Here is a 22,059-nt window from a genome sequence, read left to right as displayed (position 1 = left end):
ATTCATTCTCTAAATGTAAGATGAAATTCTAGTTTTCACCAACCCTTTCTTACTTAGAGCCTTCTAAAAAAGTTTGCTAAGAAAACTGAGCTCTTCACTTGTATCTCTTTTATTAAAGGGTAATTTTTAGAAATAATTTTTTAAATCTTGACTCAAACAAATACAAAATGACCACATATCAAAGGTTTTATTTCACATGTTAATTAACAAGTAAACCAGCAAGATGGTAAAACCATCTCAGTTTTAAAATAAAATTGAGAGAACAGACATATTTATAGGCTATCAGGAATGATGAAATGAATTTTCAAATAGATGCAGTATTATCCTCAAGGCAATAAAACGTGATTTTTTGAAATCTCTTCTTCCACCAGGGAGAAGTGAATTGCAGAACAAAGTTTTTTTGTATCTCTATGGATATGATTCATTTGCATTGCCATCACTTTTGCCAAAATTATAAAATAGCTCAGACAAACACAGTGAAAGGCATAGGCCCCTACAGAATGAGATAGTCCCAAGGAATTTGTCACACAATTTCCAGTACTCCATTGAAAGGGCGCTCGGGAAACTTTCTGTCCATTTCAAAACCTTTCACTATATTTTCTCTTTTCTTTCTGATTCCAGCATTGTACTTTTTTCTTTCCTTTTTTAAAAAAAGATTTATTCATGGGCGCCCGGGTGGCTCAGTCATTAAGCATCTGCTTCAGCTCAGGTCAGGATCCCAGGGTCCTGGGATCGAGCCCTGCATCCGGCTCTCTGCTGAGCAGGAAGTCTGCTTCACTTTCTTGCTCTTCCCCTGCTGCTGCTCATGTGCGCTCGTGCACGCGTTCTGTCTCTCTCTCTTACTCAAATAAATAAATAAAATCTTTTTTTAAAAAAAGGATTTATTTACTTAAGAGAGAGGTGGAGGGTACAGAAGGAGAGAGAGAATCTCAAGCACACTTCCTCCTCGGTGCAGAGACCGCCATGGTGCTCGATCCCACAACTCTGAGCTCGTGACCTGAGCTGAAACCAAGAGTTAGGACACTCAACTGACTGAGCCACCCAGGTACCCAACTTCTCTCCTTTTCAAACACTATAGTTCCTCCCCTCTCCACCCCTAGTGCTTCTTGCTCAGGAACGACAACTCACAAGCCCAAGACTCTGAAGAAATAAAAGTTTGGACCTGCCAATCAGAGGAGGTCCAGATCATTACCTTAAAATGCTGTATCACCTAACTTGTATAGTATTGCCCCTCATGTTCATAGCATGCTATTGTTAGAGAGCCCTTGCCCAGGTCTTTTCTCCTTTGATGCTCACCACAATTCTGCGAAGTACCAGTGTTCGTTTTTGATCCTCTTACAGAGGGTAAACCAAGGCATATGAACTGCTTAATTTGTTCTCAGGCTTTCTGAACATTGTCCACTTCATATTCCACATCCTAGCATTCGACGCACGGGGCAGTTACTGAATAATAATTATGTTCCTAGGACAATAATATCTGATGCTCCTGATTTTTATTACCATTTTACAAATGTAGAAAGAAGAAATCTTAAGAATGAACTACGGAAGTTGAAGTTTAATTTGCATTTGTTAGTGCTTTGTTTTTTGAGGGAGAAGCCTTCTAATTACTGAGGTAAAAGAGTTGATAAGTGGCTGAACAGTATGGAAGACAGCTATAATTTCTCCATATTCTCATACATGTTAGATGAAAGGTAAGTGATTGTGTGTCCTTTTCCAATCCCTCTTTTGTGAGGCAATGATAGTTTATTCTCCAGAGAAGAATTGATAGAATACAGTAGTCCACATGATCTGTAGGAAATATGTTCCAAGACTGCCAGTGAATGCCTAAAGCCACAGAGAGTACCAATCCTACATAATTTTTTTCTGTATGTATCTATGATTAAATTTAATTTATAAATTAGGTACAGTAAGAGATTGACATTAATAGCTAATAATAAAACAACAGTTATAACAATGTGCTATAATAAAATTTATGTGAATATGGTCTCTCGCTCTCTTTTTCAAAATATCTTATTGTACTATACTTACCCTTCTTCTTACGATGTTGTGAGATGATAAAATGCCTACTTGATGAGATGAAGGCTGTAGGCAATGTGATGTGACCTAGAGTTAGGCTACTATAGATTGTCTGACCATGTGTTAGAAGGAAGATAATCTGCTTCTAGACTGTGGTTGACCAATGGTAACAGAAACCAAAGAAAGCATAGCCATGGATAAGAGAAGACTAGTATATACCCTTATTTATTAGCAGTATCTGCTCTTGGTATTAACTTGTTTCTTAGCTTTTTTTTTTTTTTTTTTTTTTTTTTTTAGTGGTTTATTGTTCCTAGGAGGAAAGAATACCTGTAATATATATTTGGAAATTGTTTTCCTTGATTTCAGTGAAATATAGGGGTAGGAAAATGCTTTTCTGTTGGATATAATACTTCCTAATACTTACATACAAAATGACTATTGCTGTCTGTATTTTGCAGTGGGAAAGTAGCCATGGAGAATGTTTTTCTCCTTAGCATTCTGACTTTCTATCCTTGTGGAGAGATGTGAGGTGATTCATCTGGCTTACTTTTTTGTATTAAAGTATAGTAGACCCCATCATCTATTTTGGAAATGCAAGACAAGCATAGAAATAAACTTTCTCTCAGTTTAGCAAGTTCTATTTGGAGGAAGTATATACCAAATATAATATTTAGTTTGATTTTATGTTAAAATTTTTTTCATGGTTCGGACAGTATTTTTCTACATATATCAGTAGGCAGTAATGATTACTTCAAAGCTTCCAAAGCTAGATACTACACCTGCATGTTCCAACAGGGTTGCTGAATTTATTCCCAAGATATATGGTAATGTATACTTTGTATTACTGAGATTGAGTAAAGAAAAGTTACAATGTTGTCTGCCAGCTGTGCACATTAATATTAAAATAATTTGGATTTTTTTCACCTTGCCTGTCTTCTCTGTAGTTGCACTGTTTGCTTAAATGAACAAGTGAAACATTGCTCTTTATCTTAAAGATTTGTAACAACTTGAAGTATAGAATTCTATAATGAAATGAAACAATTTTCTTTTTCTTTTTCAGGTTCAGCTCAGCTAATATTTAACATAACCAAATCTGTAGAATACACTGCTTGCAATGAAAGTGTTATCATCCCATGCTTTGTTAATAACGTGGAGGCAACAAACATTAATGAGATGTATGTAAAGTGGAAATTAAAAGGAAAAGACATTTTCACCTTTAATGGAGCTCTGCAGAAGACCACTCATGGTGATAAGTTTAAGAGTACAAAAATCATACCACAAAAATTACTAACTGGCATTGCATCTTTGGAGATGGATAAGGAAGAAGCTGTTGTAGGAAACTATACTTGTGAAGTAACCGAATTAAGCAGAGAAGGCGAAACCATCGTAGAACTAAAATACAGAATTGGTAAGATTTCTACAAAAGCTTCCCATTTATTTGTCTTGTAGTATCCTGGTCCTGTAAGAAAGGGGGCAAAAGGGCCTAGATACTCCTTTGAATCAAAAAGCTGGCTATTAATAATAAATGCTGATGTAATGTTTAATAGCTTTAAGATCATACGTTTTGTATTACTTCCTTTTCTACTTTTTAGAGTGAACCTCCTTTGTGGTTGGTTAATTTGTATATTGTGTGGTTCTCAAACTTTTGGTCCAAGGACTATTCTGTTGGCGTGCAGTCCTGAGGTCATCTACTCTGCATTTTTGTTTGCTGCCATCAAGAGTACTTTCTTGCATGTGATTAATTTTCCAGTCTCTTTCCAACTATTTGGCCTTTTTTTTTTTAACCTTACACTTTGATCAGAGGTTGACAAGTCTCAGCCATGTCCCGTTTGCAGAGAATAGGTTAGAAGGAGAATCAGGAGATTAAAAAATCAGGTTATCATGGATGAGTCCTTGAGGTTTCCTATGCTTAGCTTTGCTTTGGTGTTTTTTTCACTGGCCAAGATTTAGAAAAACTAGAGATCCAATTCAGTGTATTTGAATTCAGCCTTGATTATAGCACCATGATTCTGCTCTTTCTTCACAAACGTGGTTTGGTGAGTTGTAAAAGCAGTCATTAGCTGAAGTAAACAGACTGCTTTCTTTTCTATTCTTTCTAGTGCCAGTTGATTTCTTCAACTACATACAAGTGCATTATGACTTTTTGTTTTGAAATATCTGTTTACAATCTCTAGACATATCACTGATTTTAGGATTAGGCCATACTTTGAGAACCTCTGCTTTAGATGGAACCAGAATAATTCAATTGGATCAGCTCTTTGCCTTCTGTTCTTCTAGTGTTCATGGTTATAAAATGTCTGTTACCAGATTGAGAGTGGGCTGTTTAATTTGATGGAATATTTTGACATGGTTTAGGATTAGGAATCAGAAAGTCTGCATTCTGCACCCTATTCTGTAACTTAATTATTTGCCTATGTGATCTTGAGAAGTTTATTATCTGGGTTCAGGTTACCTTATTTCTGGGATGGGGATGAAAATAGATCCCTGCTTTTATGTGTCCTGCAGTGTAATGAGCATCAACTAAGATCTCTTGCATGTAAGTTCTACGTCAGCCATAGTGCTTTGCAAATGTTGGTTGTGTTCCTGGGATGTTTATTTTGTGAAGTGAGATAACAAGTTGCTGGACCTGGCCTGGGGTACTGGGAGAGGGATTTCTGTACAGTGAGAAATAGGTAGGAGGTAGCTTAGAGCAGGTTGGCAGAATTTGAAAAACATTTCTGCTAGAAAAATCTCTTACACTGTAACTTTTATTTTATATTTATTTGGACTAAGGAGCTTTTTAAAAAAAAAATGCAAACCTTTCAGCAGGGTCTAATTATTCAAACACAGTGACTGGAATTATATAATCTGATACCTAGCTGAAATTTTTCTGAAGGAATGTGTACTTTTGTGGGAATGGATAAGTAAGACCAGGGAGAAGCAGTAATTTTGGAGTGCAGTGTCAGTCACTGAGAGGCAAACTGTTAAGCTCTAGATATGAAATTTGAAAGACTTGATGCTGGAATGAAGATGGTTGGGGAAGAAGTACCAATATCTGAGATGAAGATAAAATTTATAATTTTATAAAAGTGTGATTATTTATTTATTTATTTATTTATTTATTTATTTTGTTTTCAAAGTACCCTGTAAAAAAATGAGTTGTGCTTACCTTTCGGGCCATTAAAAAGAGAAGATACTGTTTTGTTGCTGATAATGTAGAAAACTCTTTCAGAGGTCTCAGACATTTGACTTTGCACTCAGTTTTATTTTTTGGAGTAATTAAAGGTTCATAGGAAATTACAAAGATAGAACAGAAAGGTGCTGTCTACTCTTTGCCCAGTTTCTGCCAGTGATTACTTCTTGTGTAACTATAGTAAAATATCAAAACCAGCAGGTTCACAGTGGTACAATGTGTGTATGTTTGTCATTTTATCACATGTGTATCTTTAAATAACCATCAACACAATCAAGATTCAGAATTACTGCTGCATTGACACAAAGATCTCCCTCATGCAGTCTCTTCATAGTCACCTCCCTGCCCCCTCCCCAGCTACCCCAGCCTGGCAAGCATTAACATGGTCTCTGTGGCTGTGATTTTGTCATTTTAAGTGGAATCATACAGTATTTTGAGACTGGCTTTTTCAGTCAGCACAGTGCCCTTGAGAACCATACAAGTTGTGTGTATCAGTAGTTTGTTCTCTTTCTCTCTCTCTCTCTTTCTCTGTGTGTGTGTGTCTCTCTCTGTCTCTGTCTCTCTTTTGGCTAAGTAGTAGTAGTCCATGGTGTGGGTATATCACCGCTTGTTTAACCATTCACCTATTGGAGGACATTTTGGTTGTTCCCAGCTTTTGGCTATTACAAATGAAGCTGCTGTGAATAATCGTGTACAGGTTTCTGTGTGGACACAGTCTTCTTCATTTCTCTGGATAGATGCCCAGAAGTACAATTACTGGGTTATACGTAAGTATACGCTAGGTTTTTAAAGAAACTGCCAACTGTTTTCCAGAATGATTTTTTCATTTTACATTCTTATCAGCAGCATATGAGCAATCTAGTTTCCCCACATCCATGCCAGCATCTGGTGGTGTCTCTGTTTCATACCCATTTTTGACTAGAGAAAGAAAGAAACCTCCTCTGCTCAAAAATGTTAATTTGGGGCAGGACTCTTACTGTGGAATACAAAGTTACTGTAGTAGAGATACTTACCCATCTTGTGGACTTTGGGGATTTAGGCAGTAGAAAACATTTTTTACTGTGTTGTGCTTTTTTGCAAATGTAGGCATAAAGGAGGAATAGAAATTACTTAATAGAGAATTCTGTTTAGTGGAATGTGGGTAATGGTGACCACTGTGTTCTTTTTTTGAGCACTAGGACGGAATATGTAGAAGTACTGTATATGAATTAGAGTTGTATATGCCTGTGGTGTCTGTGTATAGTATCATACCATGGAAGGAGCACAAGACTTGAATTTAGAAAGCTTTTTCTATACTTCACCATTTTCTAGTTTAAGATAACTTGTTTGAGAAACTCCACCTATGTGGACCTCAGTTTTATCTGTAAAATGGGGATACTATCTTCATGACAGAATTGTTTGACATGTGTATAAGTTAGTATCTCTCTCTCTTTTTTTTTTTTAAAGATTTATTTATTTATTTATTTGACAGACAGAGATCACAAGTAGGCAGAGAGGCAGGCAGAAAGAGAGGAAGGGAAGCAGGCTCCTTGCTAAGCAGGGAGCCCGATGTGGGGCTCGATCCCAGGACCCTGAGATCATGACCTGAGCTGAAGGCAGAGGCTTTAACCCACTGAGCCACCCAGGCGCCCCTAAGTTAGTATCTCTTAAAAAGATTTATTGAGTACCTACCATGTGTCAGGCACTGTGCTAGACATTACGGATCCGACGATGACTAAGACATGATCCCTACTTTCTAGAAAATGAAAGCAGTATAATAAGAACAGTAAAATAACCACATTTGAGAACATAGCAGATAATTCATATATGTTGTATCCTATGATCTTTTCAAGAACTCTAGCAGATAGACATAGGTCTTACCATTTAACAGATGAGAAAACAGGTGAGATTTAAACTATTTGTTAAATATTTAACCTAGATCTGTCTGTCTTCAAAACCCAAGATTTTTACCACCATGCTATATGGTTTCTTTGAAAACACCTTGAAAATAACCAAATACTAAATGTAAATAATAGTTACAAAATTTGTTATTAATATCTATATTGATACTAATAATACAAACACTTGGAGGCTTAAAATTTTACATTTCTCTAAGTTATTAGGTTTTTTTTAAAAAAGGTTATTTCAAATTCAGTAGAGTTGCCATTTCCGTCATTGTCAACATGATATACATTATGCTTATGATGTTGGCATGAGGATATTGGAAGATCTTGCAATAGGTCTCTAGTGCTGTGTAACAAATAACAAATGTAGTGGCTTAAAACAGCATCCATATATTAGCTCACAGTTTTGTAGGCCACAGTTCTGGTCATGGTATAACTACTTTCTCCACATGAAGTTTTACAAGGCCAAAATCAAGGTGTCTGCTAGGCTATGTTCTCATATGGAGTTCAGGGTCCTGTTCCAAGCTTACATGATTGTGGTAGAATTCAGTTCCTTGCAACTGTAGGATGGAGGTCCCTGCTCCTTTGCTGCATGTCCACTAGGGGCTTCTCTCATATCCCAGAGGTTGCCTCATTCCTTGCCACACAGCCTCTTCCATATGTAAAGCCGGCAAAGAAGATCCTTCCTCTGGTAGAATCCCTCTCACATATTGAATTCATTTCCAGGAAAAGCACAAATGTAATCATTTGATTACACCAGCCTTCTCTCTATCAAAGGCAATTTCTCCTTTGTGAAGCCAACAGGTTGGGCACCTTAATCACATCATCAAAATCCCTTTTGGCATATGACACAACATAATCACGGGGATGAAAGCCATCATATTCACTGTTCCATCCCTTCTTCAAGGGGGAGGGAATTACAAATGGCTGATTGCAGGGAGCAGGGATTTGGGGAGCTCCTTTAGAATTCTAGATTATGTAAGTAGCCTAAACAAGTCAACACATCAGAAGAGTCATCACAATCCTGAAACATCAAGTAAAAATTTGGCTTGAATTTTAGTTTTGTAAATTTTATTGTGATTTTCTTTTGTGGAAACTGGTGTTCATGAAGGTTTACCATGTATGTATTTGAAGGAAAAGCACACTTACGTTGATTAAAGTGATCTTTTCACTTTTTCCAGTTATATCCCATTTTGTACACAGTGATAAAAGAAATGAAGTACTTGGTTTTTATAACACTTAGGCTGGGAAGAAGAATTCAAACACTCATTCATAGACCACACCCTCATAATATCATTTCTTTGCTTTTCCACTAATGAGTTCATCTTCCTGAGAGCCTCACTACCTGAACAGGAATTGGGGAAGAGTAATGGGCAGAGTTGTCAGCCGTAGCATGAATGGAATGACATTGCCTTGGGTTATCTTTCTTAATCCTAAAGTGGAAAAATATCTGATATTGTTCTTAGTCCATTTTAAGCTTTTTTCTTAGTGCCAAAGACATTCAAAATTGAGAAGGACCTTGGAGAAGTATCTTGTCTCTTTTCTCCCACCGAGGAACAAGAGTTAAATTCATCTGACAGTAGTACCAAAACAAATCAATAGCTTAATGGGCATATAAGTGGTTTTATATAAAACATTGGCTTTTCCCCCCTAGTATCTCATTTGGTTCTTGAATGTCCAATTTGGTGATCCTCAGACTCTCCGCCTTGACAAATTAAAGAGAGAGAACACATTCATGCCAGTGAGAGGAGATAAATTATGGCAGAGGTGTACAGCAGTGATTTTGAACTGTGAGAATGACGGAACATCCCCTCCATGAATGTGCACGTGCACACGCGAGTGCGTATACGCACACACACTCTTACTGTGGAGAACATATTAAAATCTTGGGGTGGGGGCTGAGAGGGGAGAATGTGTGAAGTTTGAATAAACCTTCTGATAAGTTTCCATTAAGAATTGGGACGCCTGGGTGGCTCATTTGGTTAAGCCGCTGCCTTCGGCTCAGGTCATGATCCCAGCATCCTGGGATCGAGTCCCACATCGGGCTCCTTGTTCTGTGGGGAGCCTGCTTCTCCCTCTGCCTCTGCCTGCCACTCTGTCTGCCTGTGCTCTCTCTCTCTCTCTCTCTCTCTCTGACAAATAAATAAATAAAATCTTTAAAAAAAAAAAAAGAATCACTTAGACGATGGTATTCTTTCCACCTTCTGCATGTCACTGAAATGTCTCTTAACACTTCTTATTTCCACAGAGAGGCTTGGAATCTTCCAGGAGTCATTTAGTCTCTCGCTGTCTAATTCATGAATTACTTCTATCACACCCCAGGAAGTTAGCATTCAAACTTCTTACCTGAACCCTTGACATGAGGAAACTCTCACTTCCCAATGGATCTCAGTCTCTTAGTAGGCAGTTCCAGTTCTAACTTAAGTCAGGCCAGACTTTGCAGTCCTACAATTTCTTTCTCACAAGAAGGGTTATGGTATTTTCCCTCCCAAGCTTCTATTTTTCCCTAAGGTTGAAATATCCAGTTCTTCCAGCCATTGCTAATGGTTTCAGGATCCCTGTTCTAGTCACCTTCCTTTGGAACAATTTCCTGTGTGTCTTTAAGTGTTATGAGTGAAAATGTACTCGAGACTGTGTTTGTGGGTCACACAAGTTGCCTTCCTGCCACTACCTAGTTGCTGCTACAACTTTCTGATTGATCCTCCTTCTGTAATCCATTCTGCACATTGCTGGAGAAGGTTTTAAATGAATCATGGTCATTTTCCTCCCATTTGAAGCTTTCCAATCAGTTAGCATTACTCTTAAAATAAAATCCAAACTCTCATAACAAGCTGTTAAGACCCAACATGATCTTGTCCCAGCAAGATTCCCATCTCCTCTTGTATCACTAAATTCTAGCCACCATATATTTTCTTGAACTTGCTGTTCATTTGGTGTCTCTTCTTCCCTATCTTCATGTGGCTCAAATCCAGTTCCTCAAAAGTCTGATCTTCAATTCTTCCCTCTCCTTTAGCTCATGGTCCCACCTGCCATGTTCACTAGCAGACCTTACATTTCTAGAATACCCTATCCATGGTGTGATTTCAGTAAATATTCATGAAATGAAAAATGAGTGATCAGACCATGGTCAGACACACCTCATATTAATAGGTTTCTATCAATATATCCTGAGATTGTTTTGTTGCATAGGGAGAGAGGTCAGTGAAAGAACATTTCATTGTCAGCTCATGTTAAACACCTACTGATTATTTTGATCAGATACTGGCTGTATTTTGAATGTAGAGCCCATAAGATTTGCTGTGGGACTGGCTGTGGCATGTGAGAGAAACCAAGGAGTTACGGATGACTCTAAGATTTTTGGTCTGAATAATTGGGGAAGTCAGCACTACCAAAATGGGGAAACCCAAGAGGGGAGGTTTGGTGAAGTAGGCAGAGGGGCATCAGAAGTCCATTTGGGGCATGAAAACTTCAGTACTTATGATCCTTGGTTCATTATAGATCTTGGATACCAGCCCAGGGAGGGAGGTAGGGGGATGGGGTAACTGGGTGATGGTATTAAGGAGAGCATGTGTGGTGATGAGCACTGGATGTTATATGCAATTAATGACTCATTGAACACTACACGATAAACTCATGAGGTGCTATATACTGGCTAATTGAACATAATAAAAATATAAAATAAAAATTAAAAAAAATCCTTGGTTCACTGTGCCTCAGTTTCCTCAGCATTAAGGAGGGGTTAGTAATTCCTCATACAATAATTGTGAGGATTTGAGGAGTTCATATAGACAACTCAAAACAAAATAATAGAGAAAATGGCTAGGGAAAATAAATTGATTGGGAATAGTCCTCAGATCATAGAGCTTTTACCAAATCCTTTGGGCATTAGATTTGAAAACCTAAGCATAATTTAAAAAATTTTTTCCTCCTTAGATTTTAGGCCAAATTATAATAGATTTTCTTTGGTGTAGGAAGATACTCAGTAATACAGTTTGAAATTAAGGTATTGATTCAGAATATCTGAAAAATCTCTCTCTGGGTAGGGATCTGTGAAAAAATGAAACACAGTCCTCCATTCACTCACCAGCTTACCTCATGACTGTTAGAACCTTCAACAGCAAGCCTGTTGAGTCTCCGCTACGCACAGGGCGAAATGCTAGGTTCTGAAAAGCTAACAGCTTTAAGACAGAATTTATAATGTTGTTATATTCTGTATATTGGAAACATTTACCAGGTTTGAACATAAGGTTAATACAAGAAATATGTCTTTATGGTAGGAAAGTCCACCAGGTTCTTCATTCCGATACGGAATGGCAGAGCCCCGGAGGATTTGAATGAATAGGGTCGATTGCAGAGGAACACCAGTGCTTGCTTTGGGCAGTGTTGAGGAACGCTCTTCAAACAGCAAATCCCCCATATGCAGGCAAACTTCAAAATTTCTTTGACGCATTTATTTGGCTTTATTTTTAAAGAAGAAAGTTCATAGATAAAATCAGTGTTCTTAAGTGTTAAGATGAAATGAATCTTAATGTTTTAAAAGTTTCCAAGTTATTTGAAATCTTAAGGTTACAGTTTACTTCAGATAGACTGTGGCTCTGTTTTTACTGCCTAGGTAACATGTGACCCATGTAACAGAAACTTCCTTAATACCGAACGTTACAGTCATCGTAGTGAAGGTTGACTAAGTATTTGGTACATAGCCAAGCTTTGTTTTAAGCCCTTTTCTTTTTTCTTTCTCTCTCTCTTTTTCAAAGATTTTATTTTTTTATTTGATAGAGTGAGAGGGAAAGCACAAGTGGGGGGGAGGAGCAAAGGGAGAGGGCGAAGTGGACTCCCCGCTGAGCAGGGAAACAAGGGTGGGACTCCATCCCAGGGCCCCGAGATCCCAGGAACCTGAGCAGAAGGTAGGTGCTTAACTGACTGAAGCACCCAGGCGCCCCCGTTTTAAGTCCTTTTCATGTAGTAGCTTTGTTAATAGTTGCAACAGTCCTTCAATGGGTAGGTGCTATGTTGTACTGGTTTAACAGTTGAGATCTGTAACGAACAGAGAGGTGTTAAGACTTTGTCCAAACCTCCAAAGCTCGTAACGTAGAGTTACGTTTCAAGCCAGGCAGTATGGCTGCAGAGCCCTGTTCTCAGCTCCTAGGTTGTATTGTCTCTTTCCATAAATCATAGGTTAGGGAAAATTTGGAAAAAAACACTTAAACGAGCTTCTTGTTTCAGAAGTAAAATTTGCTGTATAAGTAAACTGTGTAATTTTAATTATTTTAAGGCCACAGCTTTAATAAGTTATTTTTGTTCTCTGTCTTCACAATAAATATATTGTTGACTATCAGTGTCAGGACTTAACATGATTATAGAAATATTAATTGTGATTTTTGTTTTCTTCCTAGTTTCATGGTTTTCTCCAAATGAAAATATCCTCATTGTTATTTTCCCAATTTTGGCTGTACTTCTGTCTTGGGGCCAGTTTGGTATTGTGAGTAAGTATTTATCTCTGTTTTTCATGTATGTTTTAATGATGAAAATGTTATTTCCGGGAGGTAATATTAGTGAAATATTTTATCTAAGTTGTATTAGGAAATGTGATAATGTGATAAATAATAATGTATAGTCTTAATATTCTTCTTGAAGTGTGTATTTTCCCCCCACAATTTACTACAGTTCACTTTTAATTCCTAAGGTTTTTCTTTTTTAAACTTTTTAAGAATGAATAGTGGAAATCCTAATAATAATACCTTTAACTCTCTCTACATAGGGTTTTCAGAGCCTTTACACACATTGTTTTGGTAGAGATGGTCACGGTCCTGCATTAGTGTCATGGCAGGATATTGTACTTTTGAGCATTAAGACTGCCCTCTCTTTGTTTTCCTAGTTTGCGTTCATCCATGTGCCTGTGTTCATCCTAGGAGAAGCCCCATCTGAACCATGTTTTTGTCATCCTTACCATGATTCTGCAGCCCCTAAGGAAGTAGCCATGGATGAATTGTGGTTTTTAATCATGTTTTGCTGTGATAATCATGTGACCAAACTTCTCAGAGTAAATCTTGTTGCTATTTCAGATTTAGCATCAACAATGTGGAATTGCCACTACTAGGTAAAAAGGTAATATGTATTCTGGTTGATACTAAGACTCAACCATATTTCCCTACCAGTTTGGTAAAAGAAATTTACTACAGTGATGAAGTTCTGAGGTGACAGTCTAAACAATTAAACTTCTAACATGTAAGATTTATTCCTTATCTCCCTATCGTGCAATGAAATGGTCAGTCATTGAAGGACAGTGGACATATATACAAGGCAAGGTGTGAATACTGCTGATCTCGTTTATTTCATTCTGCAACCTTTAAAAAAATGAAAGCTAGTAAAATGTTGTAGTGGATTGGCCTATTGTATATTTCATGAATTTTGCTTTTACTCAGAAATCTAAAGTGATGAAAATGGAGGAGAGAAGATTGATTATATATTCCGTGGGCTCTGCTCAATGTGTGGCACTCTGGAAAATGCTCTGTGATTTCAAAGCTGTTCTCAGCTTTTGTCTAAAACAAACGAAAGGGAAGAAAGGGCTAACAGTGACAACTGTCAAGATATTTCACAACTTTTATTTTCAAAAAAGTGTCTAGACTTCTTGTGGAAATTTTCTTAGAATTTTGGTAAGCCTTTTATATCACAAAAAAGACTGATAGAGCATCAAGACCTATTCAGTCTTTCCTGGTGTTGGAGAAAGCCTTTATCTCTATTGGCAGACCCAGGCCTTAAGCCCATGTCATATGATTGAGGTAGAGAATAGCTTTTTCTTAAGATTATGAAATTATTTCACAGTAGTGTGATTTGTTGCATTTAGATTGGTTGAAGTTTGCTGGCCATGGCATTATCATTAGTGACATTGTTTTTATTGTCTGAACCAGAAAATATCAGCCATATTTTTATAAAATAAGCTTTATAATTTTTCTGACTTGAAGAATAAATATCACTTTAGAACCCCTTATACAATATAAGAAATTATGGAGCAGAAACAAAAATCTGAAGTTCCCCAACGTGGAAATAAATTATTGGTGTATTCTAGTGTGTTTCCTCCTTCCCTTTCATTTTTTTTCCTATGCATTTTCGTTATGTTTCTTTAAAAAAGGAAACTGTAAACGGACATATAGAACTTATATATATATATATATATATATATATATATATATATATCCTGAATTTCCCCCTTGTTTTCAGAAATCTTTTTATAGCTGCCTATACTATAATTTACTTAACTCTCATCTTGATAGATATTAAGGATGTTTCCAAATTTTTTTGATATTATGGAAATAATTCTGCTAAAGATATGTAAGACTGGAAATGGCAGAGATATTTTAAGGCTCTTGATACATACTGCCAAAGTGTTTCTTGAAAGTTTGTATCAGTTACTGCAGATGAGAATATCTGTTTTTCACCTCATAATCCTGACATAATTCTAAAATCTTTGCTAATAATTTGATGGGTGAAAAAAAATCTTGTTTTAATTTTCAGTTTGTGTTAGGTTGAATGCTCTTTAATATTTATTCCACTGATCATATTTTAAAGAACATGCTTCTGAAGCCAAAAGAATATCTTGGTGGGAATTTTTTATTTCAGCTCTCCTTAGAACAAGTAAATGTGGGGAGGCAGGGTGGAGGCGGGCCTCTATGCTTGATTGGCTCAGTTTGGACTCCCACTGGAAGGTGTTAATGATAAGAGTACCTGCATAATTGTGGAACCCTTGCTCTGTATGATGGATCCTGGTAGCAGTGACCTCTCCAGTCACATTTACAGCTCATAGGAACTCAGTGGGAGTAGGTGCCATCATTATCATTCCTGTTTTGTAGATAAAAACCTGAGGTAGGTTTGACAGTTTGCCCACAGTCTCCCAGCTCTTCTCTGGTAGTACTGGGATTTGAACCAGTGCTGTTTACCACTACATTGTACTACCTCCCTAGTTTATTTTGAATTTATTTTGAGAACTTTTTTTCCCATGAAGAGCGAACCTATATCTGGGTACACATTCTCAGTAGATGAAACTTACTGACAGAGCAGAATGTAGACTTACTTTGTTTAATTTACTCAACAAGTATCTATTGACAGGGTGCCTGTGATTGTTAAGCATGGGCTTAGAGCCTCAAGATGTGGAAGTGAAATGCATATTGTCCCTGGCTTTGTAGCACTCGCATTTCAGTTGAGAAAACATGTAAGTGTGCATGTTCTGTGGCCTCTGTCCCATTTGGAGGATAGTCATGGATCTAAGTCTACCTTTTTGGGGGTACCCTTTCTAAGAGACCTCCTGTTTATGGCCTGGGATTCCACCAAACAGGAGAGCCCTTCTCTTTTCTACTTGTCATTCAGTGATGTGTTTTTTAGAGTATAATTATCATAAAGCCCCTGAGTTATTAATAGTAACTTATACCCATGACTTTCACTTTCTGGATTTCTAGTTCTTCTTAACTGTTTCAGGTTACCAGATTACCATTTATGGTCTGTATTTGACCACAGGAGGCTTTTCTAGTTCTAGTTCTAATGTCAGTCTTTTGGTGGTTCAGGATTCAACTTGGACTTTCCATAGGCTAACCGTATAATAAAGAACAGGCTATGCCTTTGTTTTTAGGAGAATGAGTTACTTTCTACCAGAAATATATTTTCAACTATATCTCAGGATGCCATTGATCCTACTGAAGCCCAAGAAGATTTTTAAACTCCTGAAGCCAAGGCAGGACTTGGTGAGCCCTAGACCATGTTTTGAAGACAAAGGTTTCTTACAGGGAAATGTTCCTAAACATCTTTGCCTTTATCTTCAACTTACAAATTTTTAAGCAGAATCTTAATGCTTAACAAACAACTCAGAGAGAACTTAGAACCAAACACTGAGTCTTAACCAAAGTCACAGATCTCTAGTAGTATTACATTTTGGGCACTTTCTTTTTGTTCTTAAAACTATACCAACTCACAGTTTCCCACATCAATGACAATTAAGTTACTGGCAGATTTCCAGGGTTCTTCTTCCTCAATCTTTGGTAGTACCCCAGGTAATTTCTGTCATTAAGATGTTTGATAAGTGATTTCACGTGTTGCCCACCAACATCTCTAGTTCTTATAGTTTTAAGGGACTACAACATTCTGAAATTCTTTGAGTCAGGCATATCTATTTTACTTTTCTTCCTTTGAACTTGTCTTTACACAAAACTGTGAGACCATAAACATGACCGAGTAAGCGGAAATTCTGCAAAGCAATCTAAAATAAATGCAAAAAAATTACTATTGCTCCATGACCTTTAAAATTTTGGTCAAAACATTAAAAACCCTCTTATTGTCAGTAATAACACTATTAGGAAATGGGGGGAAAAAAGTAAAACTATTTAGTACATGGTAAATTAAAACATTAGAAACACTGAGAATTAAAGTGTTCCATCAAGAGTAGTTTGAATGGTGCTTGCCTCCTTCTTGTTACATAACTTGGAATACAGAGCAAGCATCTTTTTTTATGCCTCAGTGAATTGTCATACTCCTTTTTAGGTTTGGATCAGCTTCCAACATTTTATCCTTTGCATTTATAGTGTTATACAATATCTCCAAGAATTTCTTTAAGGGAAGTTTTTTGCCAGAGTCACCACTTCTGGGACATCTGCATTCCTTTTGTCACAACCTACTCACTGTCCTCATTTATGCCAATAAGTTCACTTTTACTGAGTTTCTCTGACTGTATATCTAGAATCTCTTGAATGGCAGTGTGTTGACATTCCCACAGTCAGCTATTTTGTGATGTCATTTACATTTTATTTGAATCTCACTTCCAAAATTATTACTTTATATTTCGTCATTCTTTAATCTTTGCTGACCCCGTTTCCTCCTTTGATAATCCATCATAAATGTCACATTGATTTATTACTGGGAGACCTGAAGGTCACACCACATGTGCTCTGCTGTCTGCACATGAACTGAGTAAGAGATGCTCAGTGAGTAGTAGTCACCAGCAGTCTTTGAAAGAAGTGACATGATTGGTCACTGATCATGTTGCACATCTGATATTAACAGGGTGATTTGTGGACTGAAGAGAGAGCAGTGAAGTTTGTGTCTCATGCAAGTACTCATGTAATTCATTGTGGCATCGTGGTAGCTGAAATTTGTACTGTGATTTGGGGGCATCTGTGTTATTTAGCTAAACCATGGTAACTGAAATTCAGAAATACTGGAAGTGGACCAAGCGAGGACTGCTGTAATTTATTTCAAATTCATGCATTCTAGGCATCCTTCCTGTCCTTTTCTAACTTTTGTAATCCTTTCTCAAGGTTATTCCACAAAGATTTTGGTTACTGCTCAGAGGCATTTGGTTTGTATGTTCATGTAGAAATCATTGTTGGGAAATTCAAGGGAAAAATTCCTCACAACAGCCTTGAGATCCTACTAGGTCCTTGAATCCAATTTTTAGGACTAGCTTTTAAGTACTGAAAGTAATTAGATCATGAGCACACATAAAGAGAATGTAAAGGGACAGGGAGTGTCTTTGTAGATTAGAAAAATCATTCTGAAGAAGTGAGGATGTATACTGACTTGCACCAGGAAAGTTCTAGCCAGGAAGGTAAAATATCGTCACAATAAATAATATTACAAAGAGTCATTCTGTGGCCTGGTTGATGGATTCTATTAATAGGACTTTGTTATTAAGTTTACTCTGAATTCTGTTCAGTAATCTTGAACTTCCAGTGCTTTCCCTTGGTCCTCACCACATAATTATCACACTTATGTTATTAAATGTTGTTACGCCCTGGTGTTATTGTAGGAGGAACTGAACAAAACTAGAGCTTGGCAATGTACTCTTGTAGGAATGCAGTTGTTATTCCTTTGGGCTTTTCCAAATGCAAACGTACCAACTTCCTGCATACATTCTGAACTGATGGCACCATCCACAAGACCAAGTGTATATTTGGAACCAAGAAAAGGAAGTTAGCGTGTTGGACATCTTCTCCTTTAACCTTCTGTATTCAAAGTACTTACTGCATGGTGCCTGGGCTTTTTTTTTATTTCTGGGTCCTTTGACCAGGCATGTGTCATGATTCATGTTTACACAATTGTTTCATCAAAGCCAGTTGGGTAGTGTATGGAGTTTATTGTAAGATTCTTTTACTTGTCTTTTGGCAAGTAATCAGCATTAATGTTCCTTTTTCTCCAGCACCAGATTCGCAAAGCCTTCATTGTTTTGTTTTGTTTTTTTTAATGAGCATGTTAAATTTTATAAAACAGTAATATAAATTAAATCTTAATTAAATTTAATTTGAAATTAAATCTAAATTTAAAACTTTGAAATTGTAATTTCACTTTGAAAGTGATCAGATGAGATTTACTGATTGAAAAACAACATTGATTTGCAACTTAACAGATACCAAAGAGATCCTACAATTACTCTCCTAGAGTTGTCAGAAAATAGCACTATAATAATGAAATCAAACACATCTCCCTTTATGATTTATTCTTAATCTGGTATAAATAGACTGAGGTCTGTGTAGACCTATATGGGCATATTGAATCTCATCTTTAGGGATGAAAGGGCATGAAAATTAAGGTGGTAGATTTTATTTGATTTCCAGGTTGATCTGGTAATTTCACTAGATTTTGTCACCCACAAACCTACATTTTATTTTATATGTCTTTTATATCAGTTACAAGGAGACAAGAAAACTTAATGGAGTATCTATTTATAACATTAGCTGTTACTTCAGGTAGTAGACAGACTGTCATTTTTTTATTCACATGAATTTGAAGATTAAATACATAAAGGGGCTTTTTTAGGCTAGGTTAGACACATACTTTTTATTTATTGAATTGGGAAAGAACATCAGGGAGTGTCATTCCATCCTCACTCCTGCTCCTTGCCAAAACACACACACACACACACACACGAATGTAAGGGCCTTGAGGCAGGAGTATTTGGATTTGGTTATTTTGTTCAATGCCAGGATTTAGAATAGTGATTATCACATAGTAGGTGCATAATGAATTATTGTTACATAATCCTCTGCTTGTGCCTTGATTTAGTTGGTATGATTTGGGCTAATAAAGTGGTCTACTACATTGTAGGTGCGTAGTAAGTATTTCTAAAACGAATGAATTAATCAACCTAGCTCATTTCTGAGAAGTAGCTTGCTATACTTAATTATTTTATAGAAGGTGTAAAAGGGGAAAATTTTAGAATTCCTAATTTGTTGTAAAAACTATGATTGTTTCCTTACATATTTGCTATTCCTTTCTGGCAGCATTAGGGTTATAAGTTTGTGTTAAAAATATACATGCTGCCAACACCAAATGCTGACGAGGACGTGGAGCAGCAGGAAGTCTCACTCACCACTGATGCGAATGCAGAGTGGTGCGGCCACTTTGGAAGACAGTTTGGCAGCTTATTACAAAACTAAACATATTCTTTCTGTATGACCTGGCATTGTGCTCCTTGGTGTTTATCCACATGGAGTTGAAAACTTATGTCCATACAGAAACCTGCACACAGATATTTATAGCAGCTCTTCTGTTGGGCAGTAGGTGAATGGATAAATAAACTGCGGTACACCCATGCAGGGGACTGTTAGCAGTAAAAAGAAATGAGCTGTCAAGGCATGAAAAGGCATGGAGGAGACTTAAATACATATTAAAAGAAGTCAGTCTGAAAAGGCTACATGGGTGTCCTTATACACTTATCCAAACCCAAGAGCATACAACACCAAGGCTGAACCCTAAGGGAAACCAGGGATGTTGGATGATTATGATGTGTCAGTGTAGGCTCATGCTTGGTAGAAAATGTACCGTTCTGGTGAGTGATGGTAATAATAGGGAAAGCTATGTATGTGTGGGGGTAGGGGATGTAGCAGATTCCCTGTACCTTCCTCTCAGTTTTGTCAGAAACCTAAAACTACACTAAAAAAAATAAAGTCTTAAAAAAGTGTAAATAGTGTTATTGCTCATATTTTATTTGCATATTGATTTAAGTACTTTTGGCTGAAGAGAAATCTTTTAAAGCGTTGCTGATTTTATTTATTTATTTATTTATTTATTTTTACTAACTATCTATCTATTTATTTATTTAAAAATTCTTTTTAGAGTGAGTGCAAGCAGGGGGTGGGGGCAGAATGAGAGGGAGAGAATCTTTAGCAGACTCCACACTGAGCATGGAGCCCAACGCCAGGCTTAATCTCACGAACCTGAGTTCAGTACCTGAGCCAAAATCAAGAGTTGATGCTTAATCGACTGAAGCATCCAGGCACCCTAAAGCATACTTTTTTTTAAAATTACATAGATTGTCTTGCCAAACAGCGAGAGGGTTTGATAAGAGCCAGCAGTGAAGGGCATGTTATATTATCTTTATCTTAATGCTAAGTGTTTAAGAAATTACTTGAATTTATTTTCTTTGTTACATTTAAAGTTTTGATAGATTTGATAAATAAGGGTAGGTCTACTTAATAATGGACTAGGAAAAAATCACCAATAACAGATTCTTCAGATTATTAAACACTGTCTAGGATGAAATTCCAAGTATAGGTCACAAAAGGCACATCTCTGGCATCTGTATCAGATTTCTGACCCTTTAGCTATACTGAAAAATTGACGGCTGACTTAGCAACATGGTATCTTATCCACACTTACTGGGGGACCTACATAAGCAAGAAAATGAGTTTGAAGAAACTCTTTTTAAAGGTTCACTAAAGAAAACGTGAAGATACTCTTTGATTGCCTATGGTTGCATAAGTTAGACCCCACTGATATATCTGATAGAAATGGCTGCTTAATTTAAGGAAGAGGAAGGTAGCCTTGAGAAGAAATAGTAGTTGAACCAATGAACAAGAACAGCTACCTCCAACATGGAGTGTATTTATATGCCAGCGTTTGGTAAAACACTGCCAATAGTAGCATTTGCTGGTGGTTTATTTTTGTGGCTATTGTTGTTTATTTTGTGGCATTGTTTTTCTCCTACAGCTCTTCTAAGTCTGAAAAGGCAGAATTTTATATGAAGTTCACACTCTGATTTTTAAGAACGATATGTCTGCCTTTTTGCGTGAATGTCTACTATACTCCAAGGTGGAATTTTTGCTGCTTGATTTTAGTGGTTTTTCTGTGTGTTGAATTAAACCTGGAAGAGTCTCATAAATGTTTTATTGATTGTGAAGTACATTTGAAGCACAGCTTCCATTTTACAACCCCTTTGCAGAACTTTCAAATTCTATTTAGGTAATAGTATGCGTAGGTGTAAATGGAAAGCCTGACCTATGTCTAGAGAAAGTTTTTTGGTTTTTTTTTTAACCGTATTTGTGCCTTTTGTGACCTATACTTGGAATTTCATCCTAGACAGTGTTTGAGCTTAGAAAATAGGAAAGATGTGACAATCTGTGCCATATAATAAGTCAGGAACATGACTGAGTCATAGTCATATAAGTTTCAAGGCCGGATGGATCAAATGAAAGCTTGGGGAACTTGCCAAATTGATTCTCACTCTTTTCTGATGAATGTGGATTCAGTTACTCCACTTCAGGGAGGATTATTGCTTAGTCCTCCATCTCCCCCTAAAGAGACTAAAGTTGAGGTTAGAATCTAAAGGATGATTGCCACCTAAAATAGGTGGAGATGTAAAAAATCTGCATCTTACCTTAACATCTTTAACCATAGATTACAGTGGAACCTGAGGTTTTAATACCTTATATGTAGATTTTGTTAGGGTCATTTAGGGCTTTATTTATTCTTTTTAGTATTTTTGACCTATTTGTCATTTTAATGGAAACAAGTTAAATGCTAAATACAACAGTTAAAAATTCTTCCCCTCAGGACACTCATTGACTCCTGGTGCAGAAAATATTGTGTATATGAAACAGCAGAATTTCAGTCATACACTCTGCTACTCAGTCTGCTTTTAGGTTGCTTTTATCAGCTTTCTTGGTGAAAGATTAATTTTAATATTAACTAAAACAAAACCTAAAAGGTGAATATATAGGAAAAGGAATA

At 36.8% G+C, this 22,059-nt stretch overlaps 1 protein-coding gene across 8 annotated transcripts in view; it reads left to right on the top strand.

The window, feature by feature from the left end:
- The window catches only part of CD47 (CD47 molecule), a 45,948-nt gene that overhangs the window by 8,887 nt on the left and 15,002 nt on the right, over nucleotides 1-22,059 (top strand). For 7 of the 8 annotated variants that reach the window (XR_007126399.1, XR_007126398.1, XR_007126400.1 and 4 more), the window contains exons 2-3: nucleotides 3,077-3,424; nucleotides 12,465-12,554. Coding sequence is in view for 5 of the 8 variants with exons in the window: in XM_047723730.1 (XP_047579686.1) it covers nucleotides 3,077-3,424; nucleotides 12,465-12,554 (438 nt within the window). In the remaining 3 variants the exon portion in view is untranslated. Of the gene's footprint in view, nucleotides 1-1,570; nucleotides 1,692-3,076; nucleotides 3,425-12,464; nucleotides 12,555-22,059 lie in introns of those variants that run through there. The other variant, XM_047723740.1, reaches the window with a different exon arrangement.

This window comes from Lutra lutra, chromosome 1 (genome assembly GCF_902655055.1).
Source record: "Lutra lutra chromosome 1, mLutLut1.2, whole genome shotgun sequence".
NCBI lineage: Eukaryota > Metazoa > Chordata > Mammalia > Carnivora > Mustelidae > Lutra > Lutra lutra.
The sequence above is the reverse complement of the archived record's forward strand: the minus strand, read 5'-3'. Positions and strand labels throughout refer to the sequence as shown.